The following is a 22,529-nucleotide window of genomic DNA, read 5'->3' as shown; positions in this document are numbered from 1 at the left end:
TAGATGCCTAGTCTAGTGGGGTGTTAGATGCCTAGTCTAGTGGGGTGTTAGATGCCTAGTCTAGTGGGGTGTTAGATGCCTAGTCTAGTGGGGTGTTAGATGCCTAGTCTAGTGGGGTGTTAGATGCCTAGTCTAGTGGGGTGTTAGATGCCTAGTCTAGTGGGGTGTTAGATGCCTAGTCTAGTGGGGTGTTAGATGCCTAGTCTAGTGGGGTGTTAGATGCCTAGTCTAGTGGGGTGTTAGATGCCTAGTCTAGTGGGGTGTTAGATGCCTAGTCTAGTGGGGTGTTAGATGCCTAGTCTAGTGGGGTGTTAGATGCCTAGTCTAGTGGGGTGTTAGATGCCTAGTCTAGTGGGGTGTTAGATGCCTAGTCTAGTGGGGTGTTAGATGCCTAGTCTAGTGGGGTGTTAGATGCCTAGTCTAGTGGGGTGTTAGATGCCTAGTCTAGTGGGGTGTTAGATGCCTAGTCTAGTGGGGTGTTAGATGCCTAGTCTAGTGGGGTGTTAGATGCCTAGTCTAGTGGGGTGTTAGATGCCTAGTCTAGTGGGGTGTTAGATGCCTAGTCTAGTGGGGTGTTAGATGCCTAGTCTAGTGGGGTGTTAGATGCCTAGTCTAGTGGGGTGTTAGATGCCTAGTCTAGTGGGGTGTTAGATGCCTAGTCTAGTGGGGTGTTAGATGCCTAGTCTAGTGGGGTGTTAGATGCCTAGTCTAGTGGGGTGTTAGATGCCTAGTCTAGTGGGGTGTTAGATGCCTAGTCTAGTGGGGTGTTAGATGCCTAGTCTAGTGGGGTGTTAGATGCCTAGTCTAGTGGGGTGTTAGATGCCTAGTCTAGTGGGGTGTTAGATGCCTAGTCTAGTGGGGTGTTAGATGCCTAGTCTAGTGGGGTGTTAGATGCCTAGTCTAGTGGGGTGTTAGATGCCTAGTCTAGTGGGGTGTTAGATGCCTAGTCTAGTGGGGTGTTAGATGCCTAGTCTAGTGGGGTGTTAGATGCCTAGTCTAGTGGGGTGTTAGATGCCTAGTCTAGTGGGGTGTTAGATGCCTAGTCTAGTGGGGTGTTAGATGCCTAGTCTAGTGGGGTGTTAGATGCCTAGTCTAGTGGGGTGTTAGATGCCTAGTCTAGTGGGGTGTTAGATGCCTAGTCTAGTGGGGTGTTAGATGCCTAGTCTAGTGGGGTGTTAGATGCCTAGTCTAGTGGGGTGTTAGATGCCTAGTCTAGTGGGGTGTTAGATGCCTAGTCTAGTGGGGTGTTAGATGCCTAGTCTAGTGGGGTGTTAGATGCCTAGTCTAGTGGGGTGTTAGATGCCTAGTCTAGTGGGGTGTTAGATGCCTAGTCTAGTGGGGTGTTAGATGCCTAGTCTAGTGGGGTGTTAGATGCCTAGTCTAGTGGGGTGTTAGATGCCTAGTCTAGTGGGGTGTTAGATGCCTAGTCTAGTGGGGTGTTAGATGCCTAGTCTAGTGGGGTGTTAGATGCCTAGTCTAGTGGGGTGTTAGATGCCTAGCCTAGTGGGGTGTTAGATGCCTAGCCTAGTGGGGTGTTAGATGCCTAGCCTAGTGGGGTGTTAGATGCCTAGCCTAGTGGGGTGTTAGATGCCTAGCCTAGTGGGGTGTTAGATGCCTAGCCTAGTGGGGTGTTAGATGCCTAGCCTAGTGGGGTGTTAGATGCCTAGTCTAGTGGGGTGTTAGATGCCTAGTCTAGTGGGGTGTTAGATGCCTAGTCTAGTGGGGTGTTAGATGCCTAGTCTAGTGGGGTGTTAGATGCCTAGTCTAGTGGGGTGTTAGATGCCTAGTCTAGTGGGGTGTTAGATGCCTAGTCTAGTGGGGTGTTAGATGCCTAGTCTAGTGGGGTGTTAGATGCCTAGTCTAGTGGGGTGTTAGATGCCTAGTCTAGTGGGGTGTTAGATGCCTAGTCTAGTGGGGTGTTAGATGCCTAGTCTAGTGGGGTGTTAGATGCCTAGTCTAGTGGGGTGTTAGATGCCTAGTCTAGTGGGGTGTTAGATGCCTAGTCTAGTGGGGTGTTAGATGCCTAGTCTAGTGGGGTGTTAGATGCCTAGTCTAGTGGGGTGTTAGATGCCTAGTCTAGTGGGGTGTTAGATGCCTAGTCTAGTGGGGTGTTAGATGCCTAGTCTAGTGGGGTGTTAGATGCCTAGTCTAGTGGGGTGTTAGATGCCTAGTCTAGTGGGGTGTTAGATGCCTAGTCTAGTGGGGTGTTAGATGCCTAGTCTAGTGGGGTGTTAGATGCCTAGTCTAGTGGGGTGTTAGATGCCTAGTCTAGTGGGGTGTTAGATGCCTAGTCTAGTGGGGTGTTAGATGCCTAGTCTAGTGGGGTGTTAGATGCCTAGTCTAGTGGGGTGTTAGATGCCTAGTCTAGTGGGGTGTTAGATGCCTAGTCTAGTGGGGTGTTAGATGCCTAGTCTAGTGGGGTGTTAGATGCCTAGTCTAGTGGGGTGTTAGATGCCTAGTCTAGTGGGGTGTTAGATGCCTAGTCTAGTGGGGTGTGAGATGCCTAGTCTAGTGGGGTGTGAGATGCCTAGTCTAGTGGGGTGTGAGATGCCTAGTCTAGTGGGGTGTTAGATGCCTAGTCTAGTGGGGTGTTAGATGCCTAGTCTAGTGGGGTGTTAGATGCCTAGTCTAGTGGGGTGTTAGATGCCTAGTCTAGTGGGGTGTGAGATGCCTAGTCTAGTGGGGTGTGAGATGCCTAGTCTAGTGGGGTGTGAGATGCCTAGTCTAGTGGGGTGTGAGATGCCTAGTCTAGTGGGGTGTGAGATGCCTAGTCTAGTGGGGTGTGAGATGCCTAGTCTAGTGGGGTGTGAGATGCCTAGTCTAGTGGGGTGTGAGATGCCTAGTCTAGTGGGGTGTGAGATGCCTAGTCTAGTGGGGTGTGAGATGCCTAGTCTAGTGGGGTGTGAGATGCCTAGTCTAGTGGGGTGTGAGATGCCTAGTCTAGTGGGGTGTGAGATGCCTAGTCTAGTGGGGTGTGAGATGCCTAGTCTAGTGGGGTGTGAGATGCCTAGTCTAGTGGGGTGTGAGATGCCTAGTCTAGTGGGGTGTGAGATGCCTAGTCTAGTGGGGTGTGAGATGCCTAGTCTAGTGGGGTGTGAGATGCCTAGTCTAGTGGGGTGTGAGATGCCTAGTCTAGTGGGGTGTGAGATGCCTAGTCTAGTGGGGTGTGAGATGCCTAGTCTAGTGGGGTGTGAGATGCCTAGTCTAGTGGGGTGTGAGATGCCTAGTCTAGTGGGGTGTGAGATGCCTAGTCTAGTGGGGTGTGAGATGCCTAGTCTAGTGGGGTGTGAGATGCCTAGTCTAGTGGGGTGTGAGATGCCTAGTCTAGTGGGGTGTGAGATGCCTAGTCTAGTGGGGTGTGAGATGTCTAGTGGGGTGTGAGATGTCTAGTGGGGTGTGAGATGTCTAGTGGGGTGTGAGATGTCTAGTCTAGTGGGGTGTGAGATGTCTAGTCTAGTGGGGTGTTAGATGTCTAGTCTAGTGGGGTGTTGGGTGTTAGATGCCTAGTCTAGTGGGGTGTTAGATGCCTAGTCTAGTGGGGTGTTAGATGCCTAGTCTAGTGGGGTGTTAGATGCCTAGTCTAGTGGGGTGTTAGATGCCTAGTCTAGTGGGGTGTTAGATGCCTAGTCTAGTGGGGTGTTAGATGCCTAGTCTAGTGGGGTGTTAGATGCCTAGTCTAGTGGGGTGTTAGATGCCTAGTCTAGTGGGGTGTTAGATGCCTAGTCTAGTGGGGTGTTAGATGCCTAGTCTAGTGGGGTGTTAGATGCCTAGTCTAGTGGGGTGTTAGATGCCTAGTCTAGTGGGGTGTTAGATGCCTAGTCTAGTGGGGTGTTAGATGCCTAGTCTAGTGGGGTGTTGGGTGTTAGATGCCTAGTCTAGTGGGGTGTTAGATGCCTGGTCTAGTGGGGTGTTAGATGTCTAGTCTAGTGGGGTGTTAGATGCCTAGTCTAGTGGGGTGTTAGATGCCTAGTCTAGTGGGGTGTTAGATGCCTAGTCTAGTGGGGTGTTAGATGCCTAGTCTAGTGGGGTGTTAGATGCCTAGTCTAGTGGGGTGTTAGATGCCTAGTCTAGTGGGGTGTTAGATGCCTAGTCTAGTGGGGTGTTAGATGCCTAGTCTAGTGGGGTGTTAGATGCCTAGTCTAGTGGGGTGTTAGATGCCTAGTCTAGTGGGGTGTTAGATGCCTAGTCTAGTGGGGTGTGAGATGCCTAGTCTAGTGGGGTGTGAGATGCCTAGTCTAGTGGGGTGTGAGATGCCTAGTCTAGTGGGGTGTGAGATGCCTAGTCTAGTGGGGTGTGAGATGCCTAGTCTAGTGGGGTGTGAGATGCCTAGTCTAGTGGGGTGTGAGATGCCTAGTCTAGTGGGGTGTGAGATGCCTAGTCTAGTGGGGTGTGAGATGCCTAGTCTAGTGGGGTGTGAGATGCCTAGTCTAGTGGGGTGTGAGATGCCTAGTCTAGTGGGGTGTGAGATGCCTAGTCTAGTGGGGTGTGAGATGCCTAGTCTAGTGGGGTGTGAGATGCCTAGTCTAGTGGGGTGTGAGATGCCTAGTCTAGTGGGGTGTGAGATGCCTAGTCTAGTGGGGTGTGAGATGCCTAGTCTAGTGGGGTGTGAGATGCCTAGTCTAGTGGGGTGTGAGATGCCTAGTCTAGTGGGGTGTGAGATGCCTAGTCTAGTGGGGTGTGAGATGCCTAGTCTAGTGGGGTGTGAGATGCCTAGTCTAGTGGGGTGTGAGATGTCTAGTGGGGTGTGAGATGTCTAGTGGGGTGTGAGATGTCTAGTGGGGTGTGAGATGTCTAGTGGGGTGTGAGATGTCTAGTCTAGTGGGGTGTGAGATGTCTAGTCTAGTGGGGTGTGAGATGTCTAGTCTAGTGGGGTGTTAGATGTCTAGTCTAGTGGGGTGTTGGGTGTTAGATGCCTAGTCTAGTGGGGTGTTAGATGCCTGGTCTAGTGGGGTGTTAGATGCCTAGTCTAGTGGGGTGTTAGATGCCTAGTCTAGTGGGGTGTGAGATGCCTAGTCTAGTGGGGTGTGAGATGCCTAGTCTAGTGGGGTGTGAGATTCCTAGTCTAGTGGGGTGTGAGATGCCTAGTCTAGTGGGGTGTGAGATGCCTAGTCTAGTGGGGTGTGAGATGCCTAGTCTAGTGGGGTGTGAGATGCCTAGTCTAGTGGGGTGTGAGATGCCTAGTCTAGTGGGGTGTGAGATGCCTAGTCTAGTGGGGTGTGAGATGCCTAGTCTAGTGGGGTGTGAGATGCCTAGTCTAGTGGGGTGTGAGATGCCTAGTCTAGTGGGGTGTGAGATGCCTAGTCTAGTGGGGTGTGAGATGCCTAGTCTAGTGGGGTGTGAGATGCCTAGTCTAGTGGGGTGTGAGATGCCTAGTCTAGTGGGGTGTGAGATGCCTAGTCTAGTGGGGTGTGAGATGCCTAGTCTAGTGGGGTGTGAGATGCCTAGTCTAGTGGGGTGTGAGATGCCTAGTCTAGTGGGGTGTGAGATGCCTAGTCTAGTGGGGTGTGAGATGCCTAGTCTAGTGGGGTGTGAGATGCCTAGTCTAGTGGGGTGTGAGATGCCTAGTCTAGTGGGGTGTGAGATGTCTAGTGGGGTGTGAGATGTCTAGTGGGGTGTGAGATGTCTAGTCTAGTGGGGTGTGAGATGTCTAGTCTATTGGGGTGTTAGATGTCTAGTCTAGTGGGGTGTTGGGTGTTAGATGCCTGGTCTAGTGGGGTGTTAGATGCCTAGTCTAGTGGGGTGTTAGATGCCTAGTCTAGTGGGGTGTTAGATGCCTAGTCTAGTGGGGTGTTAGATGCCTAGTCTAGTGGGGTGTTAGATGCCTAGTCTAGTGGGGTGTTAGATGCCTAGTCTAGTGGGGTGTTAGATGCCTAGTCTAGTGGGGTGTTAGATGCCTAGTCTAGTGGGGTGTTAGATGCCTAGTCTAGTGGGGTGTTAGATGCCTAGTCTAGTGGGGTGTTAGATGCCTAGTCTAGTGGGGTGTTAGATGCCTAGTCTAGTGGGGTGTTAGATGCCTAGTCTAGTGGGGTGTTAGATGCCTAGTCTAGTGGGGTGTTAGATGCCTAGTCTAGTGGGGTGTTAGATGCCTAGTCTAGTGGGGTGTTAGATGCCTAGTCTAGTGGGGTGTTAGATGCCTAGTCTAGTGGGGTGTTAGATGCCTAGTCTAGTGGGGTGTTAGATGCCTAGTCTAGTGGGGTGTTAGATGCCTAGTCTAGTGGGGTGTTAGATGCCTAGTCTAGTGGGGTGTTAGATGCCTAGTCTAGTGGGGTGTTAGATGCCTAGTCTAGTGGGGTGTTAGATGCCTAGTCTAGTGGGGTGTTAGATGCCTAGTCTAGTGGGGTGTTAGATGCCTAGTCTAGTGGGGTGTTAGATGCCTAGTCTAGTGGGGTGTTAGATGCCTAGTCTAGTGGGGTGTTAGATGCCTAGTCTAGTGGGGTGTTAGATGCCTAGTCTAGTGGGGTGTTAGATGCCTAGTCTAGTGGGGTGTTAGATGCCTAGTCTAGTGGGGTGTTAGATGCCTAGTCTAGTGGGGTGTTAGATGCCTAGTCTAGTGGGGTGTTAGATGCCTAGTCTAGTGGGGTGTTAGATGCCTAGTCTAGTGGGGTGTTAGATGCCTAGTCTAGTGGGGTGTTAGATGCCTAGTCTAGTGGGGTGTTAGATGCCTAGTCTAGTGGGGTGTTAGATGCCTAGTCTAGTGGGGTGTTAGATGCCTAGTCTAGTGGGGTGTTAGATGCCTAGTCTAGTGGGGTGTTAGATGCCTAGTCTAGTGGGGTGTTAGATGCCTAGTCTAGTGGGGTGTTAGATGCCTAGTCTAGTGGGGTGTTAGATGCCTAGTCTAGTGGGGTGTTAGATGCCTAGTCTAGTGGGGTGTTAGATGCCTAGTCTAGTGGGGTGTTAGATGCCTAGTCTAGTGGGGTGTTAGATGTCTAGTCTATATGGGTGTTAGATGCCTAGTCTAGTGGGGTGTTAGATGCCTAGTCTCCCATATGGGAGGGAGGGAAGCAGGCACACAGAGAGAGAGAAGTCAGCTCAGATAGATCCAGCACAGAAAGGCCCAGCTCATGAGAATCATTAAGCAGCAGATTTGAATTTAGAATGGAAAATGAATGTGTTTAAGCAACAAAAGTTAGTGCATCGCATCGCATTGAACCAAATCGCATTGAGTTGTTCTCGCATCAAACCAAATCGCACCGAATCGTTTCAAACTAAAAGGTATCGTACCTGTATCGTATCGATCTCGATACGTGTTGAATCCTCTTGAAAGGAAAAGATGCACTTCGAAGAGAACATAGAGCAAATGGAAGTTTCGTGGGGATCCACACGAGAGGTGAACAAGTTACACTTGAAATTCCCTATTAAAATGTTTGCCAGCTAAATATCTTGTAACTTGTAATAAGTTAACTATTTAAGATGTGTCAAACATATTTTCTCCAGCTCAGGGCTCCAGCTATTAATTTGGTTTGCTAACTTGCTAGCTATAGGTGGCTAGGTTGCAAGATCACACTTCTTGGTTAGAGCAGAGACGATCAATGCCCTCCTGGATCAATTGTGAGCCTCTTAAAATAGTTGTTTTGAGCTAGGTTGTCTGACCTTGCAATTAGCTTATGTTTGCTTGCGCTTGCTAGCTAGCGTCCACAACGGGAATTTGATAGTACTTTGATAGCATAAGAAATAAATAGGGCCCCTTGTGTGCACTGCTGTAATACAGTAGATCCCGGTATGAAGGTATGGAAATCTGAATACCGCCCACCCTTAACACACATCCCTACACACAGGCAGAGGTCCTCAGGGGAATCTAAAGCAGCGCTACTCAACTCTTACCCTACGAGGTCCGGAGCCTGCTGGTTTTCTGTTCTACCTGATAATTAATTGCACACACCTGGTGTCAAAGGTCTAAATAAGTCCCTGATTGGAGGGGAACAATGGAAAAAAATACAGTGGAACTGGCTTCATGGTCCAGGGTTGTGTTCAGGTGATCTAAAGGATACCTGCCAAATTCACTCAGTGTGTTATTGACATACAGTCTGCTAGCGTGCTGGCCCCGACATCTCCTTGCCAGGTAGATATGTGCTTAATTGTACATGGGCATAAAATGATCACATTACAAAAACACATCTACTCCTGAACTTCATCCTACAGTATAGGATTTAAATGACTTTCACAATATGACTCGTACCTGCTTGATGCTCTGTGCTTCTCCCGAAGGCTTCATCTGCGAACGCCACCCAACCAGCTCTTCCCGAGCCCACTCTGCTGGCAGTGGCCATGGTTTGTGTATGTATGTGTGTGTTGGTGTGCTGGTGTGCTAGTATGCTAGTATGCTAGTATGCTAGTGTGCTAGTATGCTAGTGTGTGTGTGTGTGTGTGTGTGTGTGTGTGTGTGTGTGTGTGTGTGTGTGTGTGTGTGTGTGTGTGTGTGTGTGTGTGTGTGTGTGTGTGTGTGTGCGTGTGTGTACACTCCACTAGATTCCACTAGTTCCTGCCCTCACACCTGTCTGCATCCATGCACACCTGGAGACGCTGAGGAGGAGACAGAGACAGACAGAGCGAGAGAGTTAACGTGGAGGAATGATAAACTGAAGCACAATCTTGGCAGCCATAGACCATGCCGCTGACACATAGGCGTGAAGACCAAGGTTCGTTCGAGAACCAAGAAACCCTCAGTCCAGGGCAACATCAGGTGTGACACCTAGGAGTCATAGAGGCTGTCAAAGCGTTTGAAGTGTGTGTACCAGAGGCAGTCCTGTAATAAAGTTGCTTAGACGCTAACTACAGGACAACAAGCATATTGGTTAGATTCAACGTTGGTCTCACCCACAAGACAGCAAACTCCCCTTCCCATGTGCTGCACTCAAACACAACACAGACACTTTCTGGAAGTCTATGGCAGCATCGTCCCTACATAGTGCACTATAAAGGGAAGAGGGTGGCATTTGGGGTGCATGCTATAGACTGACTCTCTGTTGACCAACCAGCAGAGACAGAATGAGCATTCAGTTCGCCGTAACAAAAGTCGGCATCGAGCTGTTGACAATACGTGTCCATTCTATTTATGGGGGAGGGTCGTGCTCTTCAGGACAGGAAGACACTGTCAGTGTGTCCGTGTCAGGAAGAACTTTTGAAATCCGGGAAGCCTCAGCTCTCCAGCCCCTGCCTAGCTCCTAGACCTCAACCTTAGTCGACCAGCCCGTGAGCCTACAGATCTGACGTGACCAGGATGCTGGCTATGAAATAACTTGGTTTCCACAGAATCCTCGATACAAAACCTTGATTCTAAAGTGGTGGTTTCCTGCTCTTATGAGTACATAACCACTTCAGTTCCCATTGAGTTAAGTTCTTAACTTCTAATGCTAAACTTCTAATGCTTTTACCTGCCTCAACTAAAGCCCATTCTTTTGGGAAGCTGCTATAGACCGCCAAAGGCAAACAGTCAGTATCTGGAAGGAAAAAGCTTCAACCTGTAACCAGTGCCTGCAACCTGGATCAGATTGTCAGTCAACCTACCAGGGTATTTACAAACAGCACAGGGATGAAATCATCCACGTGTATTGATCACATCTTTACTAATGTTGCAGAAATCTGCTCTAAAACAGTATCAAAATCCATTGGCTGTATTGATCATAATATAGTAGTCATATCTAGGAAAACCAAAGTTCCAAAGCCTGGGCCTGACATAGCGTATAAGAGGTCATAGGAATCACTACAAAACATATTCTACGTTGAAGATGTAAAGAATATTTGCTGGTCTGTGGTGTGTAATGAGCAGCAACCAGATGCTGCACTTGACACATTTATAAAATTGCTTATTCCAGTTACTAATCAGCATGCACCCATTAAGAAGATTACTAAAAACGGTTAAATCCCTGTGGATTTGATGAGGAATGGAAAGATGGTATGGTTGAGAAGGATGAGGCCAAAGGAATGGCAAATAAGTCGGGCTGCACAGCCGTTTGGCAGACATACTGTAAAATGTGAAATCATGTGACTTAACAGAACCAAATAAGAAGAAACTGTACTATGAAACAAAGATAAATGATATAAAGAAAAGTTTTGTAGCACCTTAAATTAAAATTTGGGCCAAAAGGCGAACTCGGCTCCTTCATTCATTGAATCCGATGGCTTACTCATCACAAACCCCACTGATATTGCCAACTACCTACACATCCATGCATAACTGACCCAATTATGAAAGACAAGCATTGCAATTTTGAATTCTGTAAAATTTGTGTGGAAGAGGTGAAAAACATATTGCTGTCTATCAACAATGACAAGCCACCTGGGTCTGACAACTTGGATGGAAAATGATTGAGGATGAGATCGGACGATATTGCCACTCCTAATGGCCATCTATTCAATCGAAACCTACAAGGAAAGTGTGTGCCCTCAGGCCTGGAAGGAATCAAAAGTAATTCCACTACCCAAGAATGACCAGATACAATGCCATTTCAAAGTAAACACATATTTTCAGCACACTTATAGGGAAGGGCATTCAACAATCACCACAAATGACTGATGATTGGCTGAGACAAATTGATAATAAAAAGTTTGTGGGAGATGTTTTGTTTGAGTTAAGTGGAGCATTTTAGATTATCAATCATAATCTGCTGGTGGATAAACATATAGTACCAGTCAAAAGTTTGGACACACCTACTCATGAAAGAGTTTTCCTTTATTTTCACTATTTTCTACATTGTCGAATATTAGTGAAGACAATAACACATTCTGGAATCATGTACTAACCAAAAAAGTGTTAAACAAATCAAAATATATTTTATATTTCAGTTGCCTTGATGACAGCTTTACACACTCTTGGCATTCTCTCAACCAGCTTCATAAGGTAGTCACCTGGAATGGATTTCAATTAACAGGTGTGCCTTGTTAAAAGTTAATTTGTGGAATTTATTTCCTTCTTAATGCGTTTGAGCCAATCAGTTGTGTTGTGACAAGGTAGGGGTGGGATACAGAAGATCTATTTAGTAAAAGACCAAGACCATATTACAGCTATGAACAGCTCAAATAAGCAAAGAGAAACAACAGTACATCATTACTTTAAGACATGAAGGTCAGTCAATGCAGAACATTTCAAGAACTTTCAAAGTGCAGTCACAAAAACCATCAAGCGCTACGATGAAACTGGCTCTCATGAGGGCCGCCACAGGAATGGATGACCCAGAGTTACCTCTGCTGCAGAGGGTAAGTTCATTAGAGTTACCAGCCTCAGAAATTGCAGCCCAAATAAATGCTTCACAGAGTTCAAGTAACAGACACATCTCAACATCAACTGTTCAGAGGAGACTGTGTGAATCAGGTCTTCACGGTCAAATTGCTGCAAAGAAACCACTACTAAAGGACACCAATAAGAAGAAGAGACTTGCTTGGGCCAGGAAACACGAGTAATGGACATTAGACCGGTGGAAATCTGTCCTTTGGTCTGATGAGTCCAAATTTGAGATTTTTGATTCCAACCGACAAGTCTTGTGAGACGCAGAGTAGGTGAACGGATGATCTCCGCATGTGTGGTTCCCAGGGCAGCAAGGCTGGCTCTTAAACGTACACAGAGAACTAACATGAATAATATGCATGTCAATCTTACCTGTGTCAAAGTAGAGGATAGATTGACTTCATTAATATTTGTGAGAAGTATTGACATGTTGAATGCACTGAGCTGTCTGGAATGGCCGATTAATTAGGGCCGATTTCAAGTTTTCATAACAATCAGAAATCGGTATTTTTGGACACCGATGTAGACGTTTTTTTTTTTTACACCTTTATTTAACTAGGCAAGTCAGTTAAGAACACATTCTTATTTTCAATGACAGCCTAGGAACGGTGGGTTAACTGCCTTGTTCAGGGGCAGAACGACAGATTTTTACCTTGTCAGCTCGGGGATTCAATCTTGCAACCTTACGGTTAACTAGTCCAACGCTCTAACCACCTGACTGAGCGATGGTAGGCACCAGCAGGCTCGTAAGCATTCATTCAAACAGCAATTTTGTGCGTTTTGCCAGCAGCTCTTCGCAATGCTTCAAGCATTGCGCTGTTTATGACTTCAAGCTTATCAACTCCCGAGATTAGGCTGGTGTAACCGATGTGAAATCGCTCGCTCGCTCTCAAACGTCACTCGCTCTGGGACTTGGAGTAGTTGTTCCCCTTGCTCTGCATGGGTAACGCTGCTTCGAGGGTGGCTGTTGTCGATGTGTTCCTGGTTCGAGCCCAGGTAGGAGCGAGGAGAGGGACTGAAGCTATAGTGTATATAGCTGGAGTGTATATTACACTGGCAATACTAAAGTGCCTATAAGAACATCCAATAGTCAAAGGTATATGAAATACAAATCATATAGAGAGAAATAGTCCAATAATTCCTATAATAACTACAACCTAAAACTTCTTACCTGGGGATATTGAAGACTCATGTTAAAAGGCACCACCAGCTTTCATATGTTCTCATGTTCTGAGCAAGGAACTTAAACGTTAGCTTTCTTACATGGCACATATTGCACTTTTACTTTCTTCTCCAACACTTTGTTTTTGCATTATTTAAACCAAATTGAACATGTTTCATGATTTATTTCAGGCTAAATTGATTTTATTGATGTATTATATTAAGTTAAAATAAGTGTTCATTCAGTATTGTTGTAATTGTCATTATTAAAACAACAAAAACAATGTATTTATTGATTAATAAGTATCGGCTTTTTTTGGTCCTCCAATAATCAGTATCGGCGTTAAAAAAATCATAATCGGTCGACCTCTAGTTTAAACTACTGGCACACAGCTCAGACACCCATGCATAACCCACAAGACATGCCACCAGAAGTCTCTTCACAGTCCCCAAGTCCAGAACAGACTATGGAAGGCACTATATAGAGCAATGACTTCATGAAATGCTGTTCCACATCAAGTAACTCATGTAAGCAGTAAAATCAGATTTAAAAAAATAGATACAAAATACACATTACGCAATAGCGGGGACCATGAAGACAGACACGCATGCACACACACACGATAACATACGCACGGATTTTGTGTTATAGATACTGTATGTGGTAGTAGAGCACACACTTAATGTGTTAGGAAATCTGTTATCTAATCTCATGTAATGTTTTTTAACTGTATTCAAATGCCTTAATTTTGCTGCACTCCGGGAACAGTAGCTGCTGCCTTGACAACAACTAATGGGGATCCGTAATAAATACAAATACACAGTGTAATTGGCTGGAGCAGTGGCTCCCTGACTATTACTGATGTGAACCACCTAAAACCTTTCAAATGAAATATCCCCAACCCAGTTTGAGTTGGACACAATCAACCTGTTTGTCCTGTCCCCCCCCCAACCCCATCCCACTACTTAGGAAACACTCTCACCGGATATTAAATCATGTTTTCCTGAGAATCCCAAATCGAAATCCTCCTTAACAAGAGCATGGGAGTTTTCCTGCTCTTGAAATACTGGAAGTACCACTAAGTTCCCACTGTAATACTGGGGATAGTGAGGATACATATTTTTTGTACCAGGGCACAGTCACCGTGTGTGTAATAGAGGATGCACGTCGGCTGTGCACCGCAAAGGTCACAGATAAGTCTTCGAAAGGTCAGGAAAATGTCGCGAGCGAGGAAAATACATATTCGGCAGAAAACCATCACATTCCGTTTTTCCATATTACACTCCGAAGGAGAGAAAAGTGAGAGGAGAGAGGGGGGGAGAAGACAGGGAGAGGCAGCAGAAATACAAGAGAGCAAGGTGGAGAAAAACAAAGCGAGAGAGTAGGAGAAAGATACAGGGCGGAAAAGGGGGGTAAAGAGGGGGGACGGGGGACGGGGGGGGGGGGGGGGGGGGGGGGCGACAGTGACAGGAAACGTGAAAAGGAAACACACAGTCTCTGTAACTGCCCGATAAACAATACTGACTCATTCCATTTCTATTTTCTCTTTTTTCCCCCGTCTCGCTCATTTTCTCTGGAGGATGGCTGGCTGTATCCTTCCATGCACATCTGTTCTGCCAATGTCTCTCCTCTTTCTCACAGAGACAGACACTTCTCCAGCTCCCTCCCTCCTTCCTTCCTCTCTCTGGTGGATTCTCTTTCCCTCCAATAGTATGCTACACAGACCAAGTACACACCCTGTCTCTAATGATAACCGACAGTGTATTGGCCTAGACCAAACATCCAGGCTTGGTTTCAATCAAGACCACACCCTCACACTTACTCCAAAAAGACGCTATGGTTCCAAATCCACCACAATACACAACTGACATGCTTATTTGCATGATTTCGATGTGACAAAGAAGGTGTCATATCTGAGAAACTGAGTAGTAGCCTAACAGTAACAATTGCGCGCGTGCACACACACACACACACACACACACACACACACACACACACACACACACACACACACACACACACACACACACACACACACACACACACACACACACACACACACACACACACACACACACAGAGAGAGAGAGAGAGAGAGAGATAACTTTTTTGCTATCTTTGATTTGTTTGATCTTAGCTAGCTACTTAGCTGGCTACATAGCCGTCTTTGTATAAAAGATAATTGTGTAGTTATCGAGGTTCGCTGAGGTTCGCTAGCCAGGTATTCTCGTCCTAACGTAACGTAACGTAACGTAGTCAACCCTGCTAGCTAGCCAGCTAGCCACCGATTAGCAGCACTGTAGAAACGATTACATTACAACGGAACGACTTGATTTGTGTAGTGTTAGCTAGCTACATAGTTGTCTTTGCTATCTTTGTATCTAAGATAATTGTGTAGCTTTGAGTAATTATCGGTTAGCTAGCCAGCTATTTTCGCCTGCCGCGCTGTCGTCCTCCTACCTAGCCAACACTGCTAGCTAACACTGCTAGCTAGCCAACTTCTACCGAATAGCAGCACTGTAGAAACTTACATTACAACGGAACGACTTGATTAGCGTAGTGTTAGCTAGTTGTCTTTGCTATCCTTGTATCCATGATAATTGTGTAGTTTAGAGAAATTTAGAGAAATTGTCGAGGTTACCTAGCCAGCTTCACTTTCAACAACGCAGCCACTGCTAGCCAGGCTACTTCACCAGCCAGCAGTACTATATCATTTTAGTCAATAAGATCTTTTATTTTTTTTATTTTTTTTGCAACGTAAGCTTAACTTTCTGAACATTCGAGACGTGTAGTCCACTTGTCATTCTAATCTCCTTTGCATTAGCGTAGCCTCTTCTGTAGCCTGTCAACTATGTGTCTGTCTATCCCTGTTCTCTCCTCTCTGCACAGACCATACAAACGCTTCACACCGCGTGGCCGCGCCCACCCTAACCTGGTGGTCCCAGCCCGCACGACCCACGTGGAGTTCCAGGTCTCCGGTAGCCTCTGGAACTGCCGATCTGCGGCCAACAAGGCAGAGCTCATCTCAGCCTATGCGTCCCTCCAGTCCCTCGACTTCTTGGCACTGACGGAAACATGGCTCACCACAGATAACACTGCTACTCCTACTGCTCTCTCTTCGTCTGCCCACGTGTTCTCGCACACCCCGAGAGCTTCTGGTCAGCGGGGTGGTGGCACCGGGATCCTCATCTCTCCCAAGTGGTCTTTCTCTCTTTCTCCCCTTACCCATCTGTCTATCGCCTCCTTTGAATTCCATGCTGTCACAGTTACCAGCCCTTTCAAGCTTAACATCCTTATCATTTATCGCCCTCCAGGTTCCCTTGGAGAGTTCATCAATGAGCTTGATGCCTTGATAAGCTCCTTTCCTGAGGACGGCTCACCTCTCACAGTTCTGGGTGACTTTAACCTCCCCATGTCTACCTTTGACTCATTCCTCTCTGCCTCCTTCTTTCCACTCCTCTCCTCTTTTGACCTCACCCTCTCACCTTCCCCCCCTACTCACAAGGCAGGCAATACGCTTGACCTCATCTTTACTAGATGCTGTTCTTCCACTAACCTCATTGCAACTCCCCTCCAAGTCTCCGACCACTACCTTGTATCCTTTTCCCTCTCGCTCTCATCCAACACTTCCCACACTGCCCCTACTCGGATGGTATCGCGCCGTCCCAACCTTCGCTCTCTCTCCCCCGCTACTCTCTCCTCTTCCATCCTATCATCTCTTCCCTCTGCCCAAACCTTCTCCAACCTATCTCCTGATTCTGCCTCCTCAACCCTCCTCTCCTCCCTTTCTGCATCCTTTGACTCTCTATGTCCCCTATCCTCCAGGCCGGCTCGGTCCTCCCCTCCCGCTCCGTGGCTCGACGACTCATTGCGAGCTCACAGAACAGGGCTCCGGGCAGCCGAGCGGAAATGGAGGAAAACTCGCCTCCCTGCGGACCTGGCATCCTTTCACTCCCTCCTCTCTACATTTTCGTCTTCTGTCTCTGCTGCTAAAGCCACTTTCTACCACTCTAAATTCCAAGCATCTGCCTCTAACCCTAGGAAGCTCTTTGCCACCTTCTCCTCCCTCCTGAATCCTCCTCCCCCTCCCCCCCCCCTCCTCCCTCTCTGCAGACGACTTCGTCAACCATTTCGAAAAGAAGGTCGACGATATCCGATCCTCGTTCGCTAAGTCAAACGACACCGCTGGTTCTGCTCACACTGCCCTACCCTGTGCTCTGACCTCTTTCTCCCCTCTCTCTCCAGATGAAATCTCGCGTCTTGTGACGGCCGGCCGCCCAACAACCTGCCCACTTGACCCTATCCCCTCCTCTCTTCTCCAGACCATTTCCGGAGACCTTCTCCCTTACCTCACCTCGCTCATCAACTCATCCTTGACCGCTGGCTACGTCCCTTCCGTCTTCAAGAGAGCGAGAGTTGCACCCCTTCTGAAAAAACCTACACTCGATCCCTCCGATGTCAACAACTACAGACCAGTATCCCTTCTTTCTTTTCTCTCCAAAACTCTTGAACGTGCCGTCCTTGGCCAGCTCTCCTGCTATCTCTCTCAGAATGACCTTCTTGATCCAAATCAGTCAGGTTTCAAGACTAGTCACTCAACTGAGACTGCTCTTCTCTGTATCACGGAGGCGCTCCGCACTGCTAAAGCTAACTCTCTCTCCTCTGCTCTCATCCTTCTAGACCTATCGGCTGCCTTCGATACTGTGAACCATCAGATCCTCCTCTCCACCCTCTCCGAGTTGGGCATCTCCGGCGTGGCCCACGCTTGGATTGCGTCCTACCTGACAGGTCGCTCCTACCAGGTGGCGTGGCGAGAATCTGTCTCCTCACCACTGGTGTCCCCCAGGGCTCTGTTCTAGGCCCTCTCCTATTCTCGCTATACACCAAGTCACTTGGCTCTGTCATAACCTCACATGGTCTCTCCTATCATTGCTATGCAGACGACACACAATTAATCTTCTCCTTTCCCCCTTCTGATGACCAGGTGGCGAATCGCATCTCTGCATGTCTGGCAGACATATCAGTGTGGATGACGGATCACCACCTCAAGCTGAACCTCGGTAGGACGGAGCTGCTCTTCCTCCCGGGGAAGGACTGCCCGTTCCATGATCTCGCCATCACGGTTGACAACTCCATTGTGTCCTCCTCCCAGAGCGCTAAGAACCTTGGCGTGATCCTGGACAACACCCTGTCGTTCTCAACTAACATCAAGGCGGTGGCCCGTTCCTGTAGGTTCATGCTCTACAACATCCGCAGAGTACGACCCTGCCTCACACAGGAAGCGGCGCAGGTCCTAATCCAGGCACTTGTCATCTCCCGTCTGGATTACTGCAACTCGCTGTTGGCTGGGCTCCCTGCCTGTGCCATTAAACCCCTACAACTCATCCAGAACGCCGCAGCCCGTCTGGTGTTCAACCTTCCCAAGTTCTCTCACGTCACCCCGCTCCTCCGCTCTCTCCACTGGCTTCCAGTTGAAGCTCGCATCCGCTACAAGACCATGGTGCTTGCCTACGGAGCTGTGAGGGGAACGGCACCTCAGTACCTTCAGGCTCTGATCAGGCCCTACACCCAAACAAGGGCACTGCGTTCATCCACCTCTGGCCTGCTCGCCTCCCTACCACTGAGGAAGTACAGTTCCCGCTCAGCCCAGTCAAAACTGTTCGCTGCTCTGGCACCCCAATGGTGGAACAAACTCCCTCACGACGCCAGGACAGCGGAGTCAATCACCACCTTCCGGAGACACCTGAAACCCCACCTCTTCAAGGAATACCTAGGATAGGATAAAGCAATCCTTCTGCCCCCCCCCCCTTAAAAGATTTAGATGCACTATTGTAAAGTGGCTGTTCCACTGGATGTCATAAGGTGAATGCACCAATTTGTAAGTCGCTCTGGATAAGAGCGTCTGCTAAATGACTTAAATGTAATGTAAATGTTAAATAACTGAAGAGATCAAGGTGATTATGAGAGACTAGCCCACTGCTCTTCAGCAGCTCTCTCAGCTCATTGGGCAGGTAGTGAAGCATTCAAAACTGTACTCACGTCAACTCATATCCTACTCTACTATTCTGTCTCTGACCCAAAATAACGATGCAATGAATGACTACACACGGTTAGACCGGACTTTGGTTCTTGAACAAATCGAATGATCTACAAGACTGTCTCTCCTTGGGAAGCCTCTTCAAATCTGTTTTCCAAAAGGGGTAGGCTACATTTTTTTGCTAGCAGACATGAACCCTAACCAAAACAACCATGTAATCCAATGGAGGGCTCTGGTTGAATTGTCTTCGGTGATTCCTCTCCTGTGCTCTGTGTTCCTTCATGGCCAATGAAATGAATGCAGTATAAACGGCTGGATGGGGTGGTGGTTCTTTCCTTTAATATGCAATGACAGGATCGGGTAAATGAAGGGATAAGGGGACGGAGTGATAATACAGATGATATAGAGCGTACGGTATAGAGATGTGAGCAAAAGTAGGGATAGAGGGGGGAGAGTGTGAAGGGCTAGGGAAGGAGAGAGGGATAGAGGGAGTCAACGAAGGAGGAGAACAGAGGGGAGAATTGTTCTAAGCCTGGGCGCACTCCAAACCCTGACTCAACGCCCAGCCTAGACACACACACCACTGCCAGGCCAAGGGTCCAGACATGCACTGTCAACCATGTGTTTGTGTGGGGGTAGTGTCTAAACACACACACACACTTCCAGCAGTAAGTCTGTCACATAGTTGTGATAGCATTCGGCAGTGACCCCGACCCCCCTCCCCCCCCCCCTCCTCCTCCTCCTCTCTGCTGTGGCATGCACCCTACCCCCCTCCACTATGTAAACATAATGCTGGCATAATGTTGACATAGAGCCACAGGGACATGCTAAATAACTAGCACTACAGCAGTTGGTCTGTATGTGAGTCTGTTTACTTTGCTTCAGATTACTTTCTGCCTGTGTTGGCATATATGGTAGCGCAATGTAGGAAAGCTATGACAATTTATCACCGTAGCCTACTATTCCACAATTTAAACTGTAGGCCAAATAGTCTAGTGTATTCCATTAACTATATAGACCAGTTAGTGTGGGATGTATTTAGCGGCCATAACCCAATACCAAAACATGCTTTAGGCTACTCCTCTTCAACTATTGACAGAATCCTGCAAGCATTGATCAAGAGACTCAAGTTTGCCCACAGTCTTGGTACAGAATAATAACTTCCTCTCAATCTCCAACCAGGTTACGGACAGATTCTCGATCGACACTCACTGCAGTTGGCTTTCTCTGCAACAACCTGTTGATCAACTGACCAACCTGATTTGCCCTGTCGCACTTGCACGCAACATTGTATCACACACACACACACAACGAATCAGAGCCTCTACTAACTTCGAGAAATAGCAACACTTGGCAACAATGTAGCCCTGTAGCCTTACAGGGAAAGGTGATATAAAATGGTTCGGGATAAACAAATGATTAAATGTTACGTACCGATATTGTTTGGTGTTATATGCGCTGTAGTCTCTCCGTGTTCCATTGGGCCAGACTGTCGACCAGAACGAGACGCGGAGAGTGAGACCGGTGACGCGAAAGGATTGGGCACGCACCATGCGCTTCCCTCGCGGCTTGTGATTGGTCAATCGCTAAACGTGAAATACTCACACGTCGACGTGAACAATAAAACAACTATTTTTTAAATCTGTGTGAAGAGGAAGTCATTATTATACACTTCATGGCGAAAGTATGTGGACACCCTATTCAACTTAGTGGATTCGGCTATTGCAGCACACGTTGCTGACATGTATATAAAATTGAGCACAAGCCGTGCAATCTCCATAGACAAACATTTATGCCCAGCTAGAGCTGGCTGGTCAATTGCAAGTGCTGTTATTGGGAAGTGAAAATGTCTAGGAGCAACAACAGCTTGGCTTGGAAGTGGTAGGCCACACAAGCTCACAGAACGCGATAGCCAAGTGCTGAAGTGCGTAGGGTGTCTGTCCTCGGTTGCAACACTCACTACTAAGTTCCAAACTGCCTCTGGAACCACTCTGAGTTCCAAATTACCACTGCAAGCAATATTAGCACAGGAACTTGACCCGCAACACTGGGGTCCCACAAGGGTGCGTTCTCAGCCCCCTCCTGTACTCCCTTCTAACCCACGACTGCGTGGCCATGCACGCCTCCAACTCAATCATCAAGTTTGCAGTAGTGTGCTTGATTACCAACAACGTCGAGACAGCAGGGCACTCGGAGTGTGGTGTCAGGAAAAACAACCTCTCACTCAACGTCAACAAAACAAAGGAGATGATCGTGGACTTCAGGAAACAGCATCTGCCATGCTGAACCTCAACACAGGAGCCCCCCAGGGGTGCGTGCTCAGTCCACTCCTGTACTCCCTGTTCACTCATGACTGCATGGCCAGGCACGACTTCAACACCATCATTAAGTGTGCAGATGACGTAGCAGTGGTAGGAATGATCACCGACAACGACGAGTCAGCATATAGGGAGGAGGTCAGAGACCTGGCCGGGTAGTGCAACCTAACAACCTATCCCTCAACGTGATCAAGACTAAGGAGATGATTGTGGACTACAGGAAAAGGAGGACCGAGCACGCCCCCATTCTCATCGACGGGGCTGTAGTGGAGCAGGTTGAGAGCTTCAAGTTCCTTGGTGTCCACATCACCAACAAACTAGAATGGTCCAAACACACCAAGACAGTCGTGAAGAGGGCACGACAAAGCCTATTCCCCCTTAGGAAACTTAAAAGATTTGGCTTGGATCCTCAGATCCTCAAAAGGTTCTACAGCTGCACCATCGAGAGCATCCTGACTGGTTGCATCACTGCTTGGTATGGCAACAGCTCGGCCTCCGACCGCAAGGCACCACAGAGGGTAGTGCGAACGGCCCAGTACATCACTGGGGCTAAGCTGCCTGCCATCCAGGACCTCTACACCAGGCGGTGTCAAAGGAAGGCCCTAAAATGTGTCAAGACCCCAGCCACCCCAGTCATAGACTGTTCTCTCGACTACCGCATGGCAAGCGGTACCGGAGTGCCAATTCTAGGACAAAAAGGCTTCTCAACAGTTTTTACCACTAAGCCATAAGACAGAGTAACAGGTAAATAAATGGCTACCCGGGCTATTTGCATTGTGTGCACCGCCAACTCCTCTTTTATGCTGCTGCTACTCTCTGTTTATCATATATGTATAGTCACTTTAACTATACATTCATTTACATACTACCTCAATTAGCCTGACCAACCAGTTCCCCGGCACATTGGCTAACCGGGCTGTCTGCATTGTGTCCCGCCACCACCCACCCGTCAACCCCTCTTTTACGCTACTGCTACTCTCTGTTTATCATATCTGCATAGTCACTTTAACCATATCTACATGTACATACTACCTCAATCAGCCCGACAACTGGTGCCTGTATGTAGCCTCACTACTGTCATAGCCTCGCTACGGTATATAGCCTCGCTACTGTTATTTTTCACTGTCTTTTTTACTGTTGTTTTTATTTGTTAACTTTCCTATTGTTCACCTAATACTTAAAAAAAAATGCACTGTTGGTTAGAGCCTGTAAGTAAGCATTTCACTGTAAGGTCTACACCTGTTGTATTCGGTGCACGTGACAAATAAACTTTTATTTGATTTATTGCACCTTGCCTATGCCGCTCGGCCATCACTCATCCATATATTTATATGTACATATTCTCATTCACCCCTTTAGATTTGTGTGTATTAGGTAGTTGTTGGGGAATTGTTAGATTACTTGTTAGATATTACTACACTGTCGGAACTAGAAGCACAAGCATTTCACCCACACTCGCATTAACATCTGCTAACCATGTGTATGTGACCAGTACCATTTGATTTGATTTGATAACTGTTCGTTGGGAGCTTCATGAAATGGGTTTCCATGGCCGAGCTGCCGCACACAAGCCTAAAATCACCATGTGCAATGGAAAGAGTCAGCTGGAGGGGTGTAAAGCTTGATGTCATTGGACTCTGGAGCTGTGGAAACACGATCTCTGGAGTGATGAATCACGCTTCACCATCTGACATCTGACAGACGAATCTGGGTTTGGCGGATGCCAGGAGAACGCTACCTGCCCGAATGCATAATGCCAACTGTAAAGTTTGGTGGAGGAGAAATGATGGT

The 22,529-nt window shown here is 47.7% G+C and overlaps 1 protein-coding gene across 1 annotated transcript in view; it reads right to left on the bottom strand.

Annotated features, from left to right (window-relative positions):
- The window catches only part of ston2 (stonin 2), a 56,380-nt gene extending 36,444 nt beyond the window's left edge, over positions 1-19,936 (bottom strand). The window contains exons 1-2 of the mRNA XM_055863828.1: positions 19,855-19,936; positions 8,177-8,520 (exon numbers count right to left, since the gene is read on the bottom strand). Of these exons, the coding sequence (XP_055719803.1) occupies positions 8,177-8,267 (91 nt within the window). The 5' untranslated portion in view covers positions 8,268-8,520; positions 19,855-19,936. The remainder of the gene's footprint in view (positions 1-8,176; positions 8,521-19,854) is intronic.
- Between the last annotated feature and the right edge of the window lie 2,593 nt (positions 19,937-22,529).

Source organism: Salvelinus fontinalis, chromosome 15, assembly GCF_029448725.1.
Source record: "Salvelinus fontinalis isolate EN_2023a chromosome 15, ASM2944872v1, whole genome shotgun sequence".
NCBI classification, from domain to species: domain Eukaryota; kingdom Metazoa; phylum Chordata; class Actinopteri; order Salmoniformes; family Salmonidae; genus Salvelinus; species Salvelinus fontinalis.
This window is presented reverse-complemented; position numbering and strand designations above follow the sequence as displayed.